The sequence below is a fragment of the Lipotes vexillifer genome, unplaced genomic scaffold, assembly GCF_000442215.2.
Source record: "Lipotes vexillifer unplaced genomic scaffold, Lipotes_vexillifer_v1.1 scaffold216, whole genome shotgun sequence".
Lineage (NCBI taxonomy): Eukaryota > Metazoa > Chordata > Mammalia > Artiodactyla > Lipotidae > Lipotes > Lipotes vexillifer.
In genome coordinates, this window is record NW_006779100.1 from 4215683 (window position 1) to 4241919 (window position 26237).

The 26237-nt window shown below is 39.2% G+C and overlaps 1 protein-coding gene across 2 annotated transcripts in view; it reads right to left on the reverse strand.

Annotated features, from left to right (window-relative positions):
- The window catches only part of BLMH (bleomycin hydrolase), a 45542-nt gene that overhangs the window by 10689 nt on the left and 8616 nt on the right, over positions 1-26237 (reverse strand). For both annotated transcript variants that reach the window (XM_007452456.1, XM_007452457.1), the window contains exons 6-11: positions 26020-26112; positions 11137-11292; positions 10098-10256; positions 9915-9982; positions 7995-8112; positions 5270-5339 (exon numbers count right to left, since the gene is read on the reverse strand). In XM_007452456.1, the coding sequence (XP_007452518.1) occupies positions 5270-5339; positions 7995-8112; positions 9915-9982; positions 10098-10256; positions 11137-11292; positions 26020-26112 (664 nt within the window). The remainder of the gene's footprint in view (positions 1-5269; positions 5340-7994; positions 8113-9914; positions 9983-10097; positions 10257-11136; positions 11293-26019; positions 26113-26237) is intronic.

Below are 26237 nucleotides of genomic sequence, written 5' to 3' on the forward strand. Positions count from 1 at the left end.
CAAAAAAAAAAAAAGAAAAAAAAAAAAAAAAGAAAGTAGTAACTGTCTCTCTTGGTTCCACCATATAACGTTATATGAAGGATATGATGAATTTTGGGCCTAGCTTTGGACATACTGTTCCCAAAATCACATGGTGAGGCAAGTTAAAGGCCATACTTTTGGTTTTTAGAAAGCAGCAGAAGTCCAGATGTAATGTGAATCAGCCACATAAGTTTCTTTCCAGATTAATCTCTAACATGCCAAAGCCTCTTTAACTGAAATCATCAAGAGACTCCCTTTTATGAGGAAGTCTGGAAATTTTACTAAAATGAAATCAGGAACAGAAAGGCTTATTTGTAAGCAAAGATGAAGAATGTGAGTTAAAAACAACTTCAAAGTTGAAGCTGAAAGGCACAAAAGCAATTTGAAAAATGAAAACTAACCTTGGTTCAAAATGAAAATGTAGAGAAACTAATTTTTAAAAGATAAAGATTTTCCTTCAATGACCATTGCAGAGTTAGAAAATAATATTCCTCCTAACCTTACTAAAAAGTTGTATTATTCAGCATATTAAGAAACTAGACTATAAGCATTAAGAACTATGTTATGACAATTCTACCTTCAGAGCTCTAATGTATCAGACTTTAGAACTGGAATATCATCCCATGACTAAGTGAATCAATCATAAAAAGAAGTTCCATAATAAGACTGGTTCATTAGGGAGACCATCCAAGAATTTAATTTATTGAGTATCAACACTTTTGTTATATGCATGGCAGAATGTGGATAACTATTGAAGCTGGGTTATGGGCACATGGGGACTTCTTAATACCATTCTGTTTATATATGCCTGAAATTGTCCATGATAAAAAGTTAAAAAAAAAAAACAGAAACAAAAACAAAGAACCATGTTATAAAGCAGCATGGACAAAATAATCCTGGGAAAGTTTTGGTGGTTACATACAGTTTTTCACTTGCCCAACTCACGATGTGTTAACTCTGGACACAAACCACTCACGAGATGCTCCATCCTCCCCTCCTTGTTCAGATTCCCAGACATAAACAGTGCTCTAAGAGCCCTTTCTCCTGACAGCAGACATTTACTCGTCTCCAGATACTTTATACAAGTTTTATGTCCCCGTAGCCACTAGTTTCTGGTCACCAAGATCATAAATTGATCGGGTATGTCCATGAGTAGACTAGACGTTACTAGAACAGAGAAGCTTGGAGGAAGCACAGTTTAGTGGTTAAGAAAACAGGCTCTAATGTCAGACTGAATTATAATTCTGGCTCTTCCACTTTTTAGTGAGATGACCTGTAGGTCACTTTGGCTTAAAGATTATGCTCTTCTCAGATGAATTTCTGACTAAGAGTAAGAAGCACCAAAGGTTATCACCCCTATTAAAAATTTTTAAACATTTTACAAACTACTTGACTCTAACAAGCCTATCAACTTTTCAAAATGAAAGACAGTGTAACAAGTCCCAAGGTCTGTTCCCTCATTCAACTATGAAATCCATTTCTAATATCCATCAACACAGTCAAGCACTTCAAGAAGGAGGGGAGAAAAGAAAGCCATGTTTGTTGTACACCATCTTAGATATGCATCCCATTTTCAGTCCATCTGACTAAGAATACTAGAATATTTCACCAATACGAACTAACCCAATGGCTTTAATAAGATAAGGATTAATTTCTTCCTTTATGATGTGTCTAGTGGTCAGAGGTAATATTTGTCCCCTTTGGGAAACAGTCAGGTTACCTGATTTAATTATTAGTCTCATGACCAATGGGAAAGACCAAAGCCAGAACTGGGCAGAGGGAAAAGGCAGCCTGCCCAGGTATCTCTGCTCTGTTCACCTCCAGCTTGTAGTATTATCAACATTGCTTTTTGAGAAACCATCAATCTTAACAAGCAGAAACCCCATAGAGAACAGTAACAAACTGTTAACAATGTTATCTACAGAAACAAAATCCTAGCAATGCTGTTTAAGGTTGTCCTGTCTCCTGAAAGAGCACCAAAGAGGTTCTGTCTCAGACATGGCAGCCAATGCCCACCAGGATGACAGACGGGAGGGCCCTGCTGGGGTAAACACACATTGCCAGCATAATAACATACTACGTATTCTCCTAAGGTCAGGCCAAGTGTGCCAATTAAATTAGATCATGTTTTCTTTCCTTCCTTCCTGTTAAGTCAGAAAGAACATTACCAAGAAACACATGAGAATAATTTATTTTGGCTTTGAATGAACTATTCGTTACCTCCACTCAGTTCAATTTATCTTTTGGTTCTCTACTGCAATGCTTTACTCTGTATAATCTCAGGCATTTCAGTTATTCGAGAACAACAAAAAAGTTAGTCTTAACTAGACAGGTTTCACTAGGAAGGATTACAGGCAGACCACAGGGATCAAGACCCCAGCTCTTGGGACGAAGTAAGAGAGTGGCATGGACATATATACACTACCAAATGTAAAATAGATAGCTAGTGGGAAGCAGCCGCATAGCACAGGGAGATCAGCTCAGGGCTTTGTGACCACCTAGAGGGGTGGGATAGGGAGGGGGGGGGGGAAGGAGACACAAGAGGGAGGAGATATGGGGATATATGTATATGTATAGCTGATTCACTTTGTTATAAAGCAGAAACTAACACACCACTGTAAAGCAATTATACTCCAATAAAGATGGTAAAAAACAAAAAAAACTAAGAAGGGAGTACCATTGTCATTCAAGTAAATTTTAAGAAGTAAAATGGTGATATAATGCAAATGTAAAATGAACACGTGTTAAAGATTTTTATTCAACTCACTACAAGAGTGAACCAGTAAGATAACACAATCAGTTCAAAGACCCAAAGGGCATTTGAAAATGTGTGTGTGTGATATAATTATGTGTGCTTTATAATATAAATTATAAAATTCGTATAATTATGTAAATAATTAAATGTTAGACTTCTGGGTTGGAAGCAAACCTGGTTAATGTTTTATAGTGCAATAAGCTATAACCTTTGAACTTAAAAAAAAAAAAGACCCCAGCTCTCTCAACATAATAATAGAATGAGTAAGTCAGCAGAAGCAAAACTTTCATTGAGTTAGGAGTAAAGAGGTACAGTTGAATGGAAAAAAAAACAAATTAGCAAAGTGGCCTAGAATCCTCTTTAAGAGTAGGTATTTAGGTTCAAAGTAATAAAGACAATAACTCACACTACACAGGACACAGAGCTTTTGCTTGACTTTACAAGTGTTTATCCTCTCTTAAATGGGTATCACTACTATCTACAAACTCAGTGACTGTTATGGATAGAAAAATATCTCAGAAACAAGCCAACAGTTCCAGGCTGGTCTAAACAAACCATAACTTTAGTCCTTTTCCTAGACATTAATCTTTATAATAACAAACCATTTACAGGGACCAAATAAGACCAAAAATGAAACAGAAGCTACAGAGTTTCATCTGAAACAATAGCTTATGTTTTAAAATGTTACAAATACCAAATCCTTCCAATTCAAGACAAGCTTTTCCTTTGCATCCACTTCTTAACCATCATCAATTTAACAGATATAACTGAATTCTGAGTTGTTTGTCTTTAATCCTTTTGCTAGTTTCCTTATACCCACCTCTACCTGATCCCAATGTTTTTGTGTCTTAAAATGAATTTATCTTATAAGAAATCACTAATTAAAAAATACGTTGCACTTTAATTCATAATAGTTAATTTAGCAAGTGCCCCATAATCACAGAACAATAACAGAAATCACAGATGGGGGACATGCAACTACCTGATGGTGAACAGATACGCACCAACAGCGCTGATATTCGTTTACATATAATCACTGAGCTGCTGAGTTTCACAGCAGATCCCAGGGATAGTTAGCCAAAATCCACCAATGAGCATTTCACGGGGAGATGAAAAGACTTGGAATGACAGATTAAATGGCCTCTAGGTGTTGGCCATCACCTACTAGCCTGTGCCACTCAATCGCAGCATACTCAAGTCTTGTCAAGGCTCTTCTAAGACAGTAGTTTTCAAATATAAACGACTGAAGCCCCATCTGCTCACTTCCAAACCTCCACCTTTTACCCGTGGAAATCTTAGCGCTCTAAAGAACTTAGCTGGAAAATCACTTAAACAAAGAGGGAAGCAACAGGTAAAGAGTTGCTGAGATCGCTGTTTTGTTTTTCTTTGTTTTCTTTCATTTTGTTTTACTTTTTTTAAAGAAAATTTCTGGCTGATTGCTGCTTGGGTGAGATAGCTGAAGTCTGATTCCAAGTATCTGGGTAATCTCACTGGATTCCCTACCTATTTCCTTCCAGTCTTCTAACTAGTCTAGAGAGCTGTGGTTAATGTGTCCTTCCTAGCCACAATCCACTGGCTAAAAGTAAGAAATATGGACTCTGGGAAACAGCTAGTACAAGATGTGACCAGCACATAACACACAAGCAAATACATGCTGACATGCGTAATATTCTCTGGTAGTTGCCACTTTTTGGCTTGAAACTCTAAAAATTAAAGCATAACAACACCTTAAAAGGCTTTTATCTACTAAATCTAATTATGAAAAACAGTCTTAAGAAATATGGTCTCTAAGATTTGCAAGAATATACCCTAAACAGTTAATCAATGGTGATCACTGGGTAGCAGGATTATTAGAGATTTTTTCCCCCTCTTTTGGCTTATCTGTAGTTTTTATTTTTCTACAGTTCATATATTACCTGTGGTTTTTCTTTAAGCCTAATTACTATAATTTACTTAAGACTTCTGCCTGCATTTTGATTGTCAGAAGAAAACCGTCTAAATGGTAACCACGGCATTCTTTCCCTCTTTAGACTTCACAGCTTCTCATGAGTCTCCAATACATGCCTAAAGTTTCTTGCCAATCCCATTCTCCCACTAGAAAGCTTCTGATATTCTCGAGTTAGTGCAGTAAATGAAAATGCACCAAACTCCATACAGCAAGGGTCCTGGCAAAGGGCACTCAAACTTCTTACTGGCCAAGTGATTCTGGTACAAAGGTCTACTAGGGTCAGCGCGGTTTGGAACAAATGCCAGCACATAATGATCTCAGAGCCAACCAGGAGTTCAGGCCTACCATGCTAGTCGTAGGGATCCTGGGGACAAACTAGATCCTCAGATTTTTCTCCAGAATAGTCTAGCTAATAATCTAGCTAATGGGACCAATTACTGAAAAATAAAAATGATCCACACTAGGGCAGCTTTTTCTTCACATTAGGAGGCAGAGAGTAGAGCATACCTAGTCACTCTGAGTTAGTATTACCAGATTAAGCTTACCTTTGTGGCCATGGTCTTCACCCCACGAATTTTCCACTCTCCATTTCACGAAAGCACCCTCCTGATCATCCTGCAAAAGAGTGGATGACAATGTGTCATCTGAAACTAGATCCGTCCTGATGAGATGTCATGTAATTTTAGCTCTTATTCAGCCCCTCAGAAGAAAGAGCCTTCTCTATACAGCAATGATATACATGACCAGGGCCGTATATCTTCCACTGTAACCAAAGGGATACTCTAATAGAAGTGGAGTTTGAATCTCTTGAGGTGAAAATGCAATAAACCCAGCAAAGCGATAAATACTATTTTCTTCTTTACATTCTATTGTATACAGAAAATAAGCACATTAAAATGCCTCTTGGCTAAGAAAAACAAAATATTAAATTACTGAAAGCAGTGAACACCATCTGAAGCCAGAGACTCTTGCTTTTAATTAATCAGCATTCTTTGCAGAGGTATCCCACTGTATTTATTTTAGAAATGATTCTAAGACCTAGTCAAGAGTTTAAAAAAGAAAACAAACACATTCTCATCAATACAGCCTACTTTTCTTTCTTAGGGGAACCAAGTAATGACACTCTCCTATGTGTTCTTTTATTGATTCAGTTACACAAATATTAAATTTAATACAATAGAGGTTGAATGGCAAACCAAACACTATTTTCATAAAACAAAACCCAGGCAGTTCCGTTCTCCTTCTATCTTCATTAATAAAATAAGCTCAATTTTCATCTTCTTAAAGGGACAACGATACTCATCATAACATTCATTTATAGTCTTTATTACAGTGACACAGAAAGGGATAAGAAGGCTGCACTTGGGAAAAGACTGTTCTCTCTCATGTTTACCCAGGGCATTAGCTGATATCAAAACAACTTAAATCTTGGTAGCATGAGAAGAGAGCTGGCTCCTGAATTATCTCCTAATGATTTCATCTGTCAACTCCCACCTGCATAAAACTGCATGAGTCTCATCTCCATGGGATTTGATTTTACTCCTGATAGTTTTCTTGAATCTCAGTAATTTTCAGTCTCAGAAATAGTCAACAATCAAACCCACAAGTTTCAAACACCCTTATCTGTACTACCTACCCCTTAATCTTAGCCCCAGGTACCTTTAAAACCACATCAATAAACTATACATTCTGGGGCTAGCTTATTAAATGTTTTGGTTTTCTACTCCATGCATTATAGTCCATCTTTACTTTCCTTTTAAATATAACTGTTAGAATCTATATCACCTAAAGTCATTTATTATAGTAAGTTTGAAAATGTTTCTTCTTTCCTTTGCCAATGAATTCCTGCATGACCTAGATCAAGCCATGTCATCTATAAATATAGAATAATATTTGGACCTCCCTCAGAGGGATTCCAAGAAACCCGAAACAAGAAAGACTATCCCAGAATACTTACTAGCATTTATCTCTGCATTATCATTCAAATGCAGTGCAAACTAGTTTTGCAGTGGTCAAAAACTCAAAGTAGAAGGAAGAGAAAAATCTCAATATAAAATTCCAGTTATGATAGTAACGATTCTGCTTTATAATATTTACAGGTAATGTAGCTCCGTTTCCCAGAGGGGGAAAAAAAGGATATTAATAAACCATGCCAATGAAAGAATGGAAGTTCCAGAGAAAATGACATGAAGTATGTACGATTTTTATTTCTGAAAAACAGGAATACTCTATAATAGAGATGGGAAATGATAAAACCCAAAACTCTCTTGGAAATTACAAGGTTTTTAGTTTGTTTTCCGTTTTAATAATCCTCTGAATAGTTTAAAAGTTTAACTTTAAGGAGCTTTAGTTATAAATCCACTGAATTTTACAATATAGGAGGTCTAAACATAAATATGAACAACTTAATATTAATAATATTTTAGTCTAAGTATTTTAGTAGTATTTTATTCTAGTTTATTTACTATAGAATTTTATTTCATTATTTACAGTATTTTATGAGAAGTTCCTTCTAATATTTTGCTTCTAAGGTCAAGGTAGTTATTCTGTGACTTCCTTTCCAATTAGGCTAGGAAAAGAACACTTCTGCTTGCAGTGGTAAAGAACTAAAGTATTTTGAAGTCTTCTCTTCTTTATGATCCCTGAGCACAGGAGTAAATATCTATTCTACAGCCTAGAAATGGGAAGGCTTATTTGTGAAATAAAACTGCAGTTGTTGTTTCCAACACTGTGTCTTAGAAACAGTGATATTACTAGTCAGAGTATTTCATAGGAAATTCAACATACTTTTTACATCCCATTTCCTGAAGCTCTGCATAAATCCAGTAATGGGCATGGAGTCTACAAATTACTGTTATTGACATTTTACTGCAGAAGAATCTAAATGACAAATGAAAGGAAGGTGAGTCTGAACATAAGTCATCAAGATATGAACACTTTCAGGGTACATTTTAATTCCTTATTAAACTGAAGTCATCCTCTCCCAAGTTCCCTTGCTGACCTCTTTTCACACCAAGAATTTCCAAAGTTACAGAAGAGCAGTTACTTCCTTACTCCCTGCTGACACAAATTCTGCTCCTCATGGAGAGTTTCTATTTTTATTACTTCTGAGCATCCAGCCAAACCCCAAGTGAGGCAGGTACAATGTCTTGCTAACTTTTAACAGAAATCATACACACTATGAAGAAGCTCTGCTGGAATAAACGGTCTGCAGGAGCGTGTGCAGATCCATCTATGCAAACACTGGAGTGGGCACGCTGAGGGTCATACCTTTTCTGAGACAGCAGTGAAGGTCATGGCGTGGGTCATAAGTGAATCACCAAAAGTCAGCCTCTCAGCTTTATTCATGTTCTTCATGGAGACACCAAACACTAACTCATGGTCATAGCTGTAAAAGAGAACAATAGCACAGAATATACAGAGTACAATCATGGGGGATAATTGGCTTCTGGTTGTAAAAGGATCATAGAAGAACCTGAAGGGGATTTGCAGCTCCAGATATACCTGGGCTGTAGCTCTTTAGAGAACGTGGTACATGCAAAATTTAGTCTCTCAATGGGATTCCATTCTCTCTGTGTCACAAGAGTACTCAGAAAAATACAAAGTTATTAAACATAAATTCCCCAAATCAAAAAGCTGACAAGATAAGCTTGCATTGTCATTTTGGCAAGAAAACTTAAAAGTTTCTGAAGTAATTTCTTTCAAAAATGGTCTCTTTTGAACTGGCAGCAGCACTCAGTTTCTGAATTCATTTAGACCACTGCTAACTGTGAAATTTAAATAAATAGTGTCAAAATATTGGAGAATATTTTCAAAGTTTAAAAAACCTCATGAATTCTCTCTTTTAGCAGATTTCCTTTCTCCTGTTGTTAACTGTCAAGATATTTACTCAATTTCCTACAAGTAATAATTACTTATAAGCAACACTAAAGTGATATATTTTAACAGTCAAAGAATTTGAATGATTCAGTTCACAAATCAATCTTCATTGTCATAAACAACCAGGAGGAATTCTTTAAAGTATGTATGCATATTAGTCCTAGTTGTCATAAAGACAAAATACATAAAGTATCAAAGCAACAGAAGTAGTTAAGAAGGCTCAAATAGCAAACAAGAGATCTGGAAAACCTTTAATTATAACCCCAAACGCACTAAGCAGATTTACACAGTAATCAATTACTATTATTTTTATAACCTTTCGTAATCCAACTTTTTTTTTTCTTTTTTTTGGCTGCACTGGGTTTTCATTGCTGCATGCAGGCTTTCTCTAGTTGTGGCGAGCTGGAGGCTACTCTTCATTGTGGTGCGCAGGCTTTTCACTACAGTGGCTTCTCTTTTTGCAGAGCACGGGCTCTAGGCACGCGGGCTTCAGCAGTTGTGGCGCACGGGCTTAGCTGCTCTGTGGCATGTGGGATCTTCCTGGACCAGGGATCGAACCTGTGTCCCTGGCACTGGCAGGTGGATTCTTAACCACTGTGCCCCTAGGGAAGTAGCAGTAATCCAACTTTTAAGTTGCCTTTTTTAAAAAAAATATTTATTTATTTGGCTGCATCGGGTCTTAGTTGCGGCACACAGGATCTTCACTGCCTCATGCAGGATCTTTAGTTGCAGCATGTGGGATCTTTTAGTTGCATCATGTGAACTCTTAGCTGCAGCATGTGGGATATAGTTCCCTGACCAGGGATTGAACCCGGGCCCGCTGCATTGGGAGCGTGGAGTCTTAGCCACTGGACCACCTATGGAAGTCCCTTAAGTTGTCTTTTAAAAAGTAATTATTGTACAAAAATAAAGACAAAAAGTATGTGGTATCTTTGATAAATACTTGGTATCAAATACTTGGCATCACATTGATTATATCTTTTACAATATTACTTTGAGTGTTACATTATTTTTTTTTTAATCAAAAAGAAATTTTTTTAAGTGTCTTTATCATGTAGGATGACTTTTTAGGAACGTCCAACAATTTCAACTCAGATATGAAGTATGATCTTGACTTCCCAGGTTAGAGCATATAAATATGTGGAGTTTCTGCTATGAATCCTCAAACTCTACAAAATAGAAAGAAATAGACCCACCCTCAGGACAACCTTAATCTTTGAGTGAACCTGAGCTGAGTCACTTCGTACCAAGAGTGCACTCCAACAGTCACAACCCACAAATGATTTTCTATTTTAAATTTCTTGCACTCACACATTCATGTCACTGAGGCCCAACTTGCCACTGAAGTGTTTTCCAACATCACAGCCAAACCACACAGCCTAGAAATAGAGGAAAGAAGAAGAAAGAAGTCAACATAAGTTCTTCCTATTACACCAAAGAAGTTGGAAGAAAAGGTTTTAACCCCTATGCAGAAGACAAATAAACAATACCAACCTCTCCATCTTTGATGGAGGCAGCAACCATCTTTTTCAATAAGTCAATGGGCTGGTTGTTATATAGAGTTTTCCTCCCTCCAACCATGTTGCTTAAGTAGTCCACCGTGTAAAGCTTGCTGTACTTGTGGTGGGGCCGAGGGTCATTCACTAAACAAATCTATTGAGATCAAGAACATGTTGATTAGAACATAAAACCAGGAGTGTCAAGCAAGATACAGACTTCTCCTTTAAGTTCATATATTTGTTATCAAGCTTAGTGCCTCTGCCTATAAGAACAAGCAATACACATTGTTAAATGAGAAACAAAAGGTGGCAAGGTCATGTGAGAGAGATCCCTGTATATTCTAATTAGTATAAGGGCCATATTTGGGAGTTGCAACAACCTGTTTTTCCTACTGGCAGGAATCACCCCAAAACTAATTCTGCAGAATTGTGTGCACTGAGTAAGGCAAGATGGCGATTCACGAGTCCATCACTACAAGACCTCTGCTCTCAAGTTACCAGAAAGGCTCAACATCTGGCAGTACCACAAGTGAGTTGGGACTCCAATCATAAAACAACGCCATGTGCTTTTAAGACAGTCAAGATGCCAATGAAGAAGGGGCTCTAGTCATCTTGCTAGGCAGGTGGAGAAGCCCTGAAGTGAGTGGGAAAAATGAGGATGGGACACTGCTCCCTCCCGCAAGAGAGTCCCGAGAGGGGCCCACAGCAGAGTGATGCTCTGAACCCATGGTAAGAAACACTCAATATACTTTTATTGTCTTCGCACCTGAGAATGACTCAGGGCCCAAATCAGGGGAGCATATGGGAATTAAACTGACTGCTGGCCCATAGTTAGGTCTCTGAAGAGGAGCACTGGGGATCCTAATATGACCAACTGAATTGGTACATAAAATACCTCAGAGGAAGGAGGAAAAATTTTGTTTAGTGTCTAGTTTGATGACCATGCATGGTAACCCAGGAATCGTGTATTCTTTCTTGTAGTCAACAGGCATTTGAAAGTAAACAGCCAGTGGCTGCCAGTGCCAGTCTCCAACCTTATCTTCCATATTGAAGAGTGGCTTGACATGTTCCTTGTAAAACTTCAAGGGTGTTATGGGGCCAATCTTCTGATAGTTCTTATCTTTGTCTCGATACTCCCAGGTAAACGTCTCTGGTGGATTACCCAAACAGATGCACACCACTCTGAATATCTGGAAAAAAGGAGGACAGATGAGCGATGGCTAGGGGATAGCAGTATTTTTTACCTCTCCATTTTCTTCTAGCTTGGGAAACACAAGAATTCAGTGGCTAAATTCAAGCCAGAAATTTCACAGGAAATCTAATATTGCTCCAAAAATTGGAAGGCTGATGTCCAGGATTTGATATCAGCTAACTTCTGAGTTCTTAAATAAACACTGTGAACAATACAATTCTGAAATGTTAATATTTAGTGCTTAGTATTTGCCCTGCAAGTTAAACTTCCTTAGCCAAGAAATCACTCACCACTGATACACAACAAGACCTGGGTTGCTGCTCTGCTGATTATATTTCAAGTGGCAAATAATTACATACATTTTATAAATGGATTTCCTTCCCTTTATGCTTCTAGGTTTTGCTTTGATTGTGACAGGGGTCTCTACTCATAGAAAAGTCATTAACTTTTTGGTGGAGCTTAGATGACAATGTCTATTAAAATTATTATTAAAACAAGACTAAATTTAGTAGTAGGTACCAGTTTTTGGGTTTTAGGTGAGACCTAAACATACTATCCAATGATGTCATAAAACCTTCAATTAGCATTATTACAATCCAAGGATATTTCAATATTTTATATTATTTATATTATTTTATTTATATTATTTTCATCTTATAGAAAGACAAAAATAGAAGTATAGAGACATACCTTCCTCTTCTGTATCAAATTTGCTTTATCTTTTAAAAAATACACACTATGATCCGCTTCTTCTTTCTCCACCCCAGGCACCACCCTAATCCAATCTTATTACCTGTATTATTTGCTCCATACATTTGTATTGATATACTCCAATACAGTCAAAAGAAACAGATCCTGTATTTATTAAGTGTGACTATTTTGTGCTAGATACTATATATCTGCTAGGTTAACTTAATTCTCACAGAACTCTCTCAAGGCATAATTTCCCCTCCTTCTTCTTTTCTTCCCCCAAAAGAGATTGAGACTCAAAGAAACTAAGTAACCTACTTAAGATCACATAGCTAGTAACTGGCAGAACCATGGTCTAAACTGATGTCACACACTGTCCAAAAAAAAAAAAGTATTGCTCCATTGGTACAGGGTTTAAAACAAAAAAGGGAACATTTATTGACTGTTTTCTGTGCTGTACTACCATCTTTAAATATCATATCTCTCAATCCTCTCAAAAAAAAAATGGTAGGTATTATTCACATTTTACAGATAAGGAAACCAAGGTTCAGGGAAATAAATAGCTTGACTGAAGTCCTAAAGCCAATAAATCGCAAAATTAGGATTTGAACCCAGGTCTGACCTCAGCACTATTTCTATAACACTATGAATTAAGCATTTATCGTTTACTGTAACTTTCTGAGTTTCCTATAACCTGTCTCTTACAAAAGGTCATAAACTTCTCAAGGATAAGGACGAGGTCATGGATATTTTGTATCTCCTATAGCATCTAGCACTACATCTGACCTAGATATGATAACTGACGTGAACACTGTCCCACTCTCTACCACAGGATGAATAATTTCAGAAGTACCACCCTTTCTTCAAGTCACTTCTTTGTTGAAGATTTAATAATGCTTTCCTATTACCTCCCATAACAAATCTAAACTCCATGACCTGATCTACTTGTCTTCTTTTTTTTTACTTCGGCATAACATACATTCAACAGGTATGCAAAGTGCACTAATCTTACATATACAGCTCAGTTCAATTTTTTACATAGGTATACACCCATGTAACCACCATTCAAATCAATATACAGAATATTTCCAGGGTCCCAAAGGTTCCCTAGCTCCCTTCCAATCTATTGATTCCCCAAGGTAAGCATCATTTTGACTTATATAACCACTGACTAGTTTTGCCTGTTCTTTAATTTCATATAAATGGAATCAAACAGCATATTCTCTGCTGTGTATGGCAACCTTTGTTGACATAATGCCTGTAAGATTCATTCATGGTGCTGTGGGTATCACTAATTTGTCTTCACTGCTGTGTAAATATATAATTTATTCACTTGTGTTGGTGGACATGTGAGTTGTTTTCAGTATAGGGTGATTTATAAAGCAGCTAAGAATATTTTTATCCAAACGGTTTTCCAGGGGCTTGAAGGAATTTACATACTCTCCAGAAAAGGAAGAGAGTTCCAGTTGTTCTAACAATACATTCTTGCCAAGCCTGGCACTGTATTTTTAATTTTAGCCATTTTGGTGGGTAAGTAATGGTATCCCCAATGTGGTTTTGGCTTGCATTTCTCTGATGAACATGGTTGGATTTTAAAGGCTCTCTGTAACTTCACCCAACCTTATTTCCCATCATGGAGCCTGCTCACCCGTCAGGCCTGTCTATGTCTCTCCTTACTGTCCACTCAATGCACTCAGCTTGTTGCCACTTTCATAACTTTACTGTCTCTTCTGTTCCTCAAAACTCAATCCTACTCCCATGCTATAAAACTCAGTGCAGGGAATTCCCTGGCGGTTCAGTGGTTAAGACTCCACACTTTCACTGCCGAGGGCCCGAGTTCAATCCCTGGTCAGAGGACTAAGACCCCGCAAGCCATGTGGCACAGTCAAAAAACAAAAATTAAAAAAAAAAAAAAAAAAAAAGGACTTTCCTGGTGGCGCAGAGGTTAAGAATCCACCTGCCAATGCAGGGAACAGGGGTTCGAGCCCTGGCCGGGGAGGATCCCACATGCCGCAGAGCAACTAAGCCCATGCGCCACAATTACTGAGCCCGCTCGCCTAGAGCCCGTGCTCCTCAAGAAGAGAAGCCATCGCAATGAGAAGCCTGCGCACCACAACGGGAGTAGCCCCCGCTCGCTGCAACTAAAGAAAGCCTGCACACAGCAACAAAGACCCAACACAGCCAAAATTAATTAATTAATTAATTAAAAAATAAAATAAAGATCGGATGCAATTAAAAAAAAAAAGCTCAGTGCAGGATGACCCTTTTCCAGAAAGTTTTCACTAATTAAATTTTTATGTCAAAAGTATTCAGAGAAGGGAGAAATTAGTGTGAGCTAGAAAAATTAACATTTGATTCCATAGTGTCATTTGTGTTTCTCTACTGTCTCCCCTGCTAGACTTAATCTACCAGGGACAGAAACTAGACCTTAGACGTATCCCAACAAACACTAGAAGAACCACATTAAAAACAGTTTTCTTAGGCTTCCCTGGTGGCGCAGTGGTTGAGAGTCCGCCTGCCGATGCAGGGGACACGGGTTCGTGCCCCGGTCCGGGATCCCACATGCCGTGGAGCGGCTGGGCCCGTGAGCCATGGCCGCTGAGCCTGCGCGTCCGGAGCCTGTGCTCCGCAAAGGGAGAGGCCAAAACAGTGAGAGGCCTGCGTACCGCAAAAAAAAAAAAAAAAAGTTTTCTTAAATTGAAAGTTCTTCTCCAGTGACTGGTGTAAAACGTAAATTTAGGAGTTCAAACTGGGCAGACCCTAAAAGCAGAACAAAAGGGAAGGCTTAGAGAATAAAACAAAGCTACAGCCTGTAAGAAATAAACCTTTCCTTCCCCTCCTCTCCTTGGACCCCAACTCTGGAGAACTCTGCTGTCCTTAACCTGATAGACCCCACCCTCTTCCCTCACTTTACCCTCCACTCCCTTCAGAAATGTCGGCTCCTGCCTCTGCTCTAGAAAGAATCACCAAAGAATGATCTATGATGGCCTGATTTCTTAATATGCCCAACCCCACCACTTTCAGCCAGAAAGACCACTTAAGGAGCTTAGTTTTTGACACTCCTTAGCTGTACATTAGTAGTTGTTTTGAGCAGCCAGGCCTTCTCCAGACTGACTTTTAGGTAAATTCATTAGATACCCCAGTCCCTATCGGGCTTTAGGGAACACACGTCCAAGATCCCCCAATTCTAAATCGGCATCCATATGTTATCATCAGCCACTGAAATTGTATTTATTTCTCTTCATCATCTCCAGTGCATTCATTCTAGGCCTCAAAAAGCCTTGGAACAGACCGGAACCTGATACCAAGACTCAAACTTATTCTCTGAACCAAAGCTAGAAAACTAGACGTAGGCCTGCCTATGACATTAGGCCTATAATTAAGGATAAAAAGACTCTTAATTCATGTGTTATTTTGGAAGACAGAGCCTGACTCTACCATCTTAACAGAAACAGATTAACCTACAGATGAAGTTATGTTTGCCGTTTATGTTTTGTTTCCCAAGAGAGAATCTTCCTTTACTAGGATTTACTTTGTGTTTTATGAGCCTGAACAGCTGCTCCTTAAACCATCTCTTTTTTTTTTTTTGCGGTACGCGGGCCTCTCACCGCTGTGGCCTCTCCCGTTGTGGAGCACAGGCTCCGGACGCGCAGGCTCAGCGGCCATGGCTCATGGGCCCAGCCGCTCCGCGGCATGTGGGATCTTCCCTGACCAGGGCACGAACCCATGTCCCCTGCATCGGCAGGCAGACTCTCAACCACTGCGCCACCCGGGAAGCCCCACCTCTCTTCTAATGTTGTATCATTCTCAGGTTGGTTTCTAGTACAGAAAAGCAGCAGCACGGCATCACATTAGCAACTGTAATTGAGCTAATCTAGCCATGGATTAATGAGCTCTGTCTGGGATTCATAAGGACCAAAGAGTCATTTTGTATCTGCTCAGCACCAAGGCCACAAATGGCACCTTTCATCATGAGGACACTGCCACTGGTAACTAAAGACAATGCCAGTGAAAGTATATAATCAGTACATGTTTAAATAAGGAAGGTTTTATAGACTTAAATGATGTGTATTTTTAACTAGTAATCGTTGTCACATGTGTATGAACATTTTATATGGGGTCATCTTGATTAATTCTCAGTCATCCAAGGGTGGTTTATCCAGTTCAGTTAGGCTCTGGCCAAAAAAAGGAGGATAGGGCTAGGCCTAATAAAGATTTAAGACAACTAAGTGAATTTCTGTTTACTTTTAAACACATTCTAAATATAAATGAGTGTTTTACAGTATAATTTCCATATACCTCATTATGCATTTGACTCCCTAACTAAAGTAAAAAGTGTTAAATCATTCCTTCCTTCTCCCCAAAAATGCATTAAAGGAAACCTGCATTTTAGTTATCTAAATGAATTCTATGATTAATCTTTTTGGAATACAAATACTTATGCCCTACTGCATATGATTTATAAATCTGAATTTTTATCAAAGGTACACATAAGGCATGAATGAGGATAAGGGTGACATCTCTTTCTCTTGGATTTTAGTAAAACTGTAATTTGAGACAGGTTGCTCTGTTTACCATGACTATAATTATCCAAAGCCATTCAGATTCAAGTCAGTTTATAACACTTTTGAAGGAATATTTGGCTCCAAGTCAACCAACAATAGTTAAGCAAGCTCTAAGTTTTTAAAACTCTCCAAAGTATAGTCTCCAGGCCCCCTGATACTACATTTCTTGATAAGAGACTCTGCTGTTCTGAAATAATATTCCCGGTTCCCAAAGTATAAAGCTGGCAGTGAGCTTTGGATATCTGAGTCTGCTCTCTGGTGGGCAACCTGGGAGTGTCACCTGCTTCTCACAAGATGCACTTGGTATTCAGGACAAAAAAAGATACTGGACACTGAACACAAGTCATTATGCAGAACTGAATACTGGTAAATAATAAAACCAGGAAAGGGAATGGAAAAAAGAAAAAGGACACACAAAGCATGAAATACAAGACATGGGGAAAGAATGTGTGGACCCCAATTTAAAGACAGATGATGTGGGATGGAGTCAATTCCTATACCCATGGCTAAACTGGAGACAGACATCAAGTGAGAGGAGGAAGGCAGGATGCAGTAGTTGAGAGTCAGTGATGAGTACTTAGAAGGGTGAGAGTTGAAAGCCAGCCACAGGCAGACGCAGGATGGAGGAAACTGTAATAATTAGAAATGTTAGAATGGGAAGGTAGTGCAATGCTAACAACCAAGCTACTTGTAATGGAGCAAAATTGGTAAAGCTAAAAGATTTCAGTGCTTGGAACCACTGCAGAAGTGACAGAATATTAGAATCTTCATTTGTATTTACAATACTGTATTGCCTAGTAAAGTCTAAAGCACTGTAGAAATATTACTTACTTCTATTGTTATAAAAACGCAAAGTTACAGTGCCATTAAGAAATCACCTACTCTGACTTTTTAGTTTCACTGATGGAGAAATTAGGCTCATAGGTAAAATGACCTATTGATCACAGAGTAGAATGACCACAAGGACACAAAAGTGGCCAAAGAATATAGCTGAACTTTGAAGGAAGTTCAGTGCTAAGGGTAAATGAACCAGTTACAAGAGGAAAGGAGTAGAGACCTTAGTGACTGCTGATAATGCAGAGAAAGGAGAGAGAAGACAGCTCTCTACTGCTTTCTGGTGGGGAATGAAAGAAAGGCAAGGATCTGTTTTAAAAACAAAAATCTTACCTGGGCCTGCAAAAGCAGGCAGAGAAGGAGATACTTTCTGGGGGCACCAAATATATTTTCAGGCAGGGAAAGACATAAAAAGGTACACTTAAAGGGTATGTGCCCTTCTGTGATGTTAAGGGAAATGAGGTCATACAGATGATAACTAAGAGTCAAATGATCATCTTGAGACTCCTTCTAGAGTGGTGGCTGAATCAAAGAAATTGTTAGAAATTCAGACTCTTCAGTCCCACCCAGACCTACTGAATCAATCTGCACTTTAACAAGATCCTCAGGGGATTCAACTGTACATTAAAGTTTGAAAGCACTACTTTAGAGCACATTTATTCTTTCCCTCCTCCAAAACCTTGCTTCTTCAATTACTGCTTCTCTCATTCGCATCTGCTATCCCTTACCACACACGGGTTTCCTCATCACTGCCGAAAAGCCCTCTCTCCTACCTGTAACCCCTCCCATTTCAGAAACCATACATCACTCCAGTTCTTCCCTCTTCCTTGTCCTCCACATCAGCAAGTCCTGACAGCTTCACTTCCAAGATACACCCCCAAATGTATTCATTTCTCTTAATCCTCACTCTCATCAATCTGGTTGGAACCACTAGGATATCTCATCTACACAACCACAAGAGCCTCCTAACTGGTCTCCCTACTTCCTCTCCCACTGTTTTACCATCCATTCTCAAAACAGCCAGAGTGGCTTTTTTTTTTTTTTGTGGTACGTGGGCCTCTCACTGTTGTGGCCTCTCCCGTTGCGGAGCACAGGCTCTGGACGCGCAGGCTCAGCGGCCATGGCTCACGGGCCCAGCCGCTCCGCGGCATGTGGGATCTTCCTGGACCGGGGCACGAACCCGTGTCCCCTGCATAGGCAGGCGGACTCTCAACCATTGCGCCACCAGGGAAGCCCAGAGTGGCATATTTTTAAAACAAAAATTAAACCATGTCACTCCTCAGCTTAAATTCCCTGGTGCCTAGCTCACTTAGAATAAAATGCAATATCCTTACCATGGCTCACAGGTGCTATATTAGCCGGTTCTCATTTCCTCTGAGATCTATTCCAGCCATTCCCACTCTCTTTCCAAGCTCGAATCACACTGCCTTCTTTCTGTTCCTCAAAAATACCAAGCTTCCTTCTGTCTTAGGGCTTTTGCACCCACTGTCTCCTCAGCCTGCTATGCTCTAAGTCCAGATCTCTGAATGGATGGATTCTTCCTGCTATTCATATCTCAGCTCATATTAGACCTCAGAAAGGCCTTTTTATTTTTTTGGCTGTGCCACGGCTTGCAGGATCTTAGTTCCCTGACCAGAGATTGAACCCCGGGGCCATGGCTGTAAAAGCCAAGCCCTAACACTGGACTGCCAGGGAAAAGACCTTTCTTAACCACCCTATCAATCACCGCATTCTATGTTCTTCAGAGTACATATCACATCAGATTGTTTTTTTACTTGTGTATCGTCTGTCTCCCTCCACTAGTATGTAAAATCCATGTGAGCAGGGACCAGGTCTGTTTCGGTCATCACCGCACCCACAGTGCTTAGAACATGCTTAATATTTAGTAGGTACTCAATAAATACTTACGGAATAAATGCGTATCAACTTCTCTCCTCCGCACTGCCGAGCTTCTTGAAACTCCCTGCCTCTCCGTGCCATGGTCTGACTCCTCTCCACCTAGCTCCTCCATTCTACACACCCCTACTCAGGAATCAGCAGCCTTTCCTCAGTCCTCAGAGTCTCTGGCCTGTCTGCAGCATCTGACACTGATGACCAGCACCTACATCACACAGTTCTGGCACTCACTTTTATAGAAATAGAAGTTTTATGGAAACAGATTATTTTCCAGAATTCTTTACTCAGACCTATTCTATGCTTCCATTCTCCCTCAGGAATTTCAATAATTCACAAGGCTTCAGCCACCTGTACTAGCATCACTATCACTTTTCTAGATCATTCTCTTTCCTGAACTTTGGAATGATTTCCATATGCTTGAAACCCATTTCCAACTGGACAGTGCCTTGGGACTAGGCACTCTGAAGTCAATATTTCTCCTCTTCACAGTGGCCTCTGAAAAGAGCTTCTCTTACTGACGTGTGTGACTCACAGCAGCATTCTCCCAGTTGCCAGGCTTAAAACCTTAAAGTTATTTGTAATGATGAATCCTTGGCAGATAAGTTGCCAAGTGCTACGGATTTTTCCTGAGATCTCTCACATTTCTCTCATTTCCATTTCTATCGTCACTATCCTCGTTCAGGCCAAATTAGTACCACCTGGACTGCTGTAGCTTCTAACTGGTCTTCCTACCTCTCTTCCTTCCAGTTTCACCTATTTAACTAACTTAATCTCCTGAATTGCAGCTTTACTTTAAAGGGGAAATGCAATTTGTGAATATAATCTATTTCCTTTAAGAACCTCAAGGGAAAGGTTAGTCCCCTATTCAGTGTCAGAAATGTCCTCTACGACTATCAAAATAATAATTCCTTTCCTCTTCCAGAATCCAAAAGAGAAGACCATATTAGAAAATGTTACTTCTTAGCAGCAGTGGCTCTTAAACCAGAATCACTTGAGAAGCTTTTTTTTTTTTTTTTTCTTGCGTTATGCGGGCCTCTCACTGTTGTGGCCTCTCCCATTTGCGGAGCACAGGCTCCGGACGCGCAGGCTCAGTGGCCATGGCTCACGGGCCCAGCCGCTCCGCGGCATGTGGGATCTTCCCAAAACGGGGCACGAACCCGCGTCTCCTGCATCGGCAGGCGGACTCTCAAGCACTGCACCACCAGGGAAGCCCACTTGAGAAGCTTTTAATAATATAGATGCCACAATTAGACAAATGCCAAAACAAAATTCACCAGGAAAACAATAAGAGAACAACGAGATGAGGCTAACTCTACAAACACTAAAACACTATAAATAGCTTCAGTAACTAAAATACAGAGTTACTGGCAGATGAATAAACACACTAAACGAACAGAATTGCATGCCTGGAGACTTTAGAAATGATAGATGGCATCTCAAATTAAGGGGTAGGGAGAGGATGGACTATTTGAAAAGATGTGGGTCAACTGGGTAGCCTTGAGAGGAAAAAAGTTAGATCCATACCTCATACCCTATGCCAGGATAAATTCTAAATGGATCAGAGATTCAAACACAAAAATCAAAACTCTGTAAGTACTAGAAGAAAAATGGAAGAATTCTTTTATAATTTGAGAAAAGCTTTTCTAATTAAAAACCATAAAAAATTTCAAATTTGACTATATATAAGTAAAAAATTCTGCATAGGGCTTCCCTGGTGGCGCAGTGGTTGAGAATCTGCCTGCTAATGCAGGGGACACGGGTTCAAGCCCTGGTCTGGGAGGATCCCACATGCCGCGGAGTGGCTGGGCCCGTGAGCCATGGCCGCTGAGCCTGCACGTCCAGAGCCTGTGCTCCGCAACAAGAGAGGCCGCAATAGTGAGAGGCCCGCGCACTGCGATGAAGAGTGGCCCCCGCTTGCCACAACTGGAGAAAGCCCTCGCACAGAAACGAAGACCCAACACAGCAAAAATAAATAATAAAATTAATAAACTCCTACCCCCAACATCTTCTTAAAAAAAAAAAAATTCTGCATAGCAAAATAAAAAGCAACAAACTAAGAAAAAATTTTGCATCTCATATCACAATGGGCTAATTTCTGTAACATTTAAGGAATACCTAGAAATTGATAAAAGACAAAGAAAAAAAACAAGTAAAGGATAAGAATACACAGTTCACAGAAAAGATGCTTAGCCCCAAAGTAAGAAAATATAAACTAAAATTACAATGAGATAGTTTATCTATCAGACTGTTTACCTGTCAACTGTGTACCTTATCAGATCGGTAAGGATCCGATTGTTTGATAAATGCACTGCCTTGATAAATCTAAAGGGAAACAGTTTCTGTCAGATATTGCTGATGAGAGCATAAACTGATAGACCCTCCAAAGAGGTTAATTTGGCATTATATATCAAAATTACAAATGTATATTCTCCCTGACTCAAAAATTCTATTTTTATTATGTTTTTTAAAAAAGAAATCTCTGGAAGGATGACTAACAGCTAAAACTAATAAAACTAATTTGGGGGTACATGGTAATTGGAAGGATGGAGAATAGGGTGAGAAGACTTCTCACTGTATATCTTCTTCTATTTTTGATATTTATGTTAAGTGAAATGTCAGACAGAAAAATACTGTATGATATCACTTACATGTGGAATCTAAAAGATACAACAAACTAGTGAATATAACAAAAAAGAAACAGACTCACAGATACAGAGAACAAACAAGTGACTACCAGTGTGTGTGGGGGGGAGGGGCAATATAGGGACGGGGAGTGGGAGGTACAAACTAATGGGTGTAAGACAAGCTCAAGGATGCACTGTACAACATGGGGGATATAGCCAATATCTTATAATAACTGTAAATGGAAAGTAACCTTTAAAAATTGTATTAAAAGAAACTATAGCCTTTAGAGAAAGACAAAGAAAATGAAAAAACCAAGTTATAAATAGGATCCCTTTTAAAAGCTATTTTTATATGATCTTAAATGAAAATAATATGGAAGAAAATGCACCAGAGTGTTAGCAGTGATAACCCTTGGCTCACAAGGACTTTCTATGTCATCCTTCCCTGTGTTACTATGTAATTTCTTACATTTATAAAGTTTAAAAGCACAAGCATTATTCATGCTCCTGGTGTAACACTCAAAAGCCTCTAACGTGCAACAAGGTAGAATGATTAGCAAATGTAATTCAAATATGTTGTATGTTTCAAACTAAGAAGTTAATTGTTCAGTTGAAAAAATAAATGGGGATACCTCAGAAAGAAAGATAACTAGGCCCTAATCTCAAGGAAAATGACCTTGACCGTAGGTCTGAAGCAAGCCTAAGCCCATATATTGTTGTTGTTGTTGTTGTTTTTTGCTACGCGGGCCTCTCACTGTTGTGGCCTCTCCCATTGTGGAGCACAGGCTCTGGACGCGCAGGCTCAGCAGCCATGGCTCATGGGCCCAGCCGCTCTGCGGTATGTGGGATCCTCCTGGACCGGGGCACGAACCCGTGTCCCCTGCATCGGCAGGCGGACTCTCAACCATTGTGCCACCAGGGAAGCCCCCATATATTGTTTTTAAGAGCTGAGAGCCACTGCTATAGAATTTCCTGAGTAAATCATAATGACTCCCTGTCTCTTACCTATGGCACTGATATTGTTTCTGGTCTTTGTTTTATGTTTTGCTTTTTAACAGAGTTTTGGTAGAGAATACACTTAATAATCCTAAGGGAATCTGGAGGCTAAAAGAGAGCAGACACACTAAGAAAACACGACAACAGAAGTGATTACACAGTTCCAGATCTGCCTTGTCTGTCATCACAACAAACAACCTGCCTTTCTCTTCTCTTAGAAAGAATGCCTTTAGCATAAATACATTTCATTCAAAGCTATCTGAGCTTCATGGCTGCTAAGTCATCATTTTGATGTGCCTACAAGGCTAGGCAAAACATACGTACTAATGTGTGGCTTTAAAACCACAGCTAGACTCTTCATTACCTAAGAGTCAGGTTAAATAAACAGTTATCTAGGGGACTGTAAAAATCTAAAGACCTATACCACACAGAATTCTGTAGTCAACAGTTTACCTAGAATCGTTAAGTAAACAACCCTATTTATAAAACATCCATACTCAGGACTTGGTAAGGTGGCGGTGTACTATTTTTCCAAGGTTAGGAACACGAGAGAAAAGATATGTGAAATATACCTGCCCTAATCCTTTTTTTTTTTTTTCTTTTGGCCACACCACACCACATGTGTGATCCTAGTTCCCCAACAAGGGATCGAACCTGTGCCCCCTGCACTGGAAGCGCAGAGTCTTAACCACTGGACCGCCAGGGAAGTGAACCTGCCCTAATTCTTATCAGCTAATCCCAGAGTCAGAACACGGATTTTAGGCATATCATTTAAAAGATCATTAAAGCAAACATCTCAAGCCAACAGAATGCTTGTGATTTGCAATAAGTATTATCTGAGCCCGTTTCCATAACTCTTTATAGAACCTTCATCCTTACTACACCCCACCATCTTACTATAATCATAAATAAAGGCAAATTATGCAGGAGATATGGCCTCAACAGGAGACATCATTCCAAGGAGAAAGGGAAAAAACTAACATTTATTGGACCACTGCTATGTACCAGGCACTATGCCTTATACTCTTATACTTAATTCCTTATTTGATCCCCACAAAAATCCAATGAGAAATATATTTTAAACCCCAAACGGAATCTCAGACAGGTTAAGTATTTTATCCAAGATCACAGAGCTGTTAAGTGATAGAGCCGGAACTGAAGCCCATGTCCTACTCCAAAACCTATTTTCTTCTACTACAATCAGATGCCTCTCTTAACAAAGAACAATTAAGGAGTAAATAAAGAGGTAAATATGAGATAATTTAAATGTATCTAGCAAAATGAAACCTCTGTATTCATCCACTGAACAATATTTAAGAAATTAATATTGTATCAAGCTAGACGTGTTACACTTGAACAAACTGAGACTTCAGAGCTTCAGGAACCTGTCTCAGGTCACATAGCTGTTAAATTAGGAGATTAGATAGCCTGACTCCAGAGACCATGCTCTCGACTACACTATGCTGCCTCTCTAAAATTCAAAGGAAAACACGAGTGAAGCATTAATGTTGTGCACTGCAGTGAAAAAATTTAGGCCATCTTAATTCCATACAAACAGTCTTGAAAGGACTGTTAGTTGAGTGATTCCTAGTAATGGGCCCACTAGATGAAAAAGGGAAATGTTTGTACTTTTCTCAAAGTGATTTCACAGTTTTATACATATTCATCTGGATTATGAATAGTATTTAATAATAAAGATTTTTAACTGCCTTGATAATATTACTGCCTTATATTTGTTTAATGCTTTTTAAGTTTTCCAAAATGTTTTCACATACATTATTTTAACTGTTATAACTATCGACAGCTTCTCATCTTTATTCCTATAGAATAAAACCAAAAGACCTGGCATCTACCTAAGATCCCTCACAGCTCTGCCTTTCTAGCTTAATTTACTACCAAACACACTCACAAAATCTTGTGTTTCAGCTACCCTGTTCTCTGAAGATTCCACCTTTGTCATGCCACTGTACATGCAATTCCTGTTGTCTGGAATGTTTTCCCAGTTACCCATCTGGTACATCTTTACTGCTCTTTCAAGAGCTGGTTCCAATATCTTCCCCATGAAACCTTCAGTTCACTGAATTAGTCACTCCCTCCTCTATGACCACCAAATCCTTTATAACACATCTCTAGCATAGGATTTATTATAATTATTCATGTGTTTCTTTTACCAAGAGAATGAGCTCCTTGAAAGTAGAGACCATGTCTTTCTCATCTTTGTATTCCCAGGGGCAAACTCATAGCACGTATTCAATATTTATGAAATGAATAAAAGAGTGAATTATAGAATAATAAATTGGGAAATAGAAGATATAAGTACAAGTCCCATACTAAACTGCAAAGTTTATACCTCAGCCTTTTCAGCTGTAAAATAAGTAATTTTCTTTTGTTTATTTTTTAAAGATTCTACACTTTATTTTTTATTTATTTATTTTTGGCTACATTGGGTCTTTGTTGCTGCACGCGAGCCTTCTCTAGCTGGGGCAAGCTGGGGCTACTCTCTGTTGTGGTGTGTGGGCTTCTCATTGCAGTGGCTTCTCTTGTTGAGGAGCACGGGCTCTAGGCGTGCAGGCTTCAATAGTTGTGGCACGCGGGCTCAATAGCTGTGGCACACGGGCTCAGTAGTTGTGGCTTGCAGGCTCTAGAGCACAGGCTCAGTAGTTGTGGCACACAGGCTTAGTTGCTCTGCGGCATGTGGGATCTTCCCGGACTAGGGCTCAAACCCGTGTCCCCTGCATTGGCAGGCAGATTCTTAACCAGTGTGCCACCAGGGAAGCCTTTTTTTTTAAAATTTATTATTTATTTATTTATTCATGCATGCATGCATGCTGCACCAGGTCTTAGTTGTGGCATGCAGGATATCTAGTTGTGGCATGCGGACTACTTAGTGGCGGCATGCATCTGAGATCTAGTTCCCTGACCAGGGCTTGAACCCAGGTCCCCCATATTGGGAGCTCAGGGTCTTACCCACTGGACCACCAGGGAAGTCCCTAAAATAAGTAATTTTCAATTCAATTCAACATTAACTACAATGACCATGCTTTCCAATCAATGTAACAGATAGGAATATTCTGAGAGTTCTTTAGAAGGGACACAAAGAATCCAAATAATTGTTATTACCTCCTCCATCATGGCATCCTGTGTAGCTGAGATTTCTCCTTTGGTTGCGCCGCTGTGTACCAGGTTCCTTAGTCGTATACAGAATTCTCTCATCTATGACAGAAACTTATTCAGTTACCCATATTCAACTGTAAATGAGCCTAATAGACCAGTGCTAGCTCTATTTTGAAGTATAACTCAGCCAAGAACCCGGGCAAAGTTCATAAAAGCAAATGCAT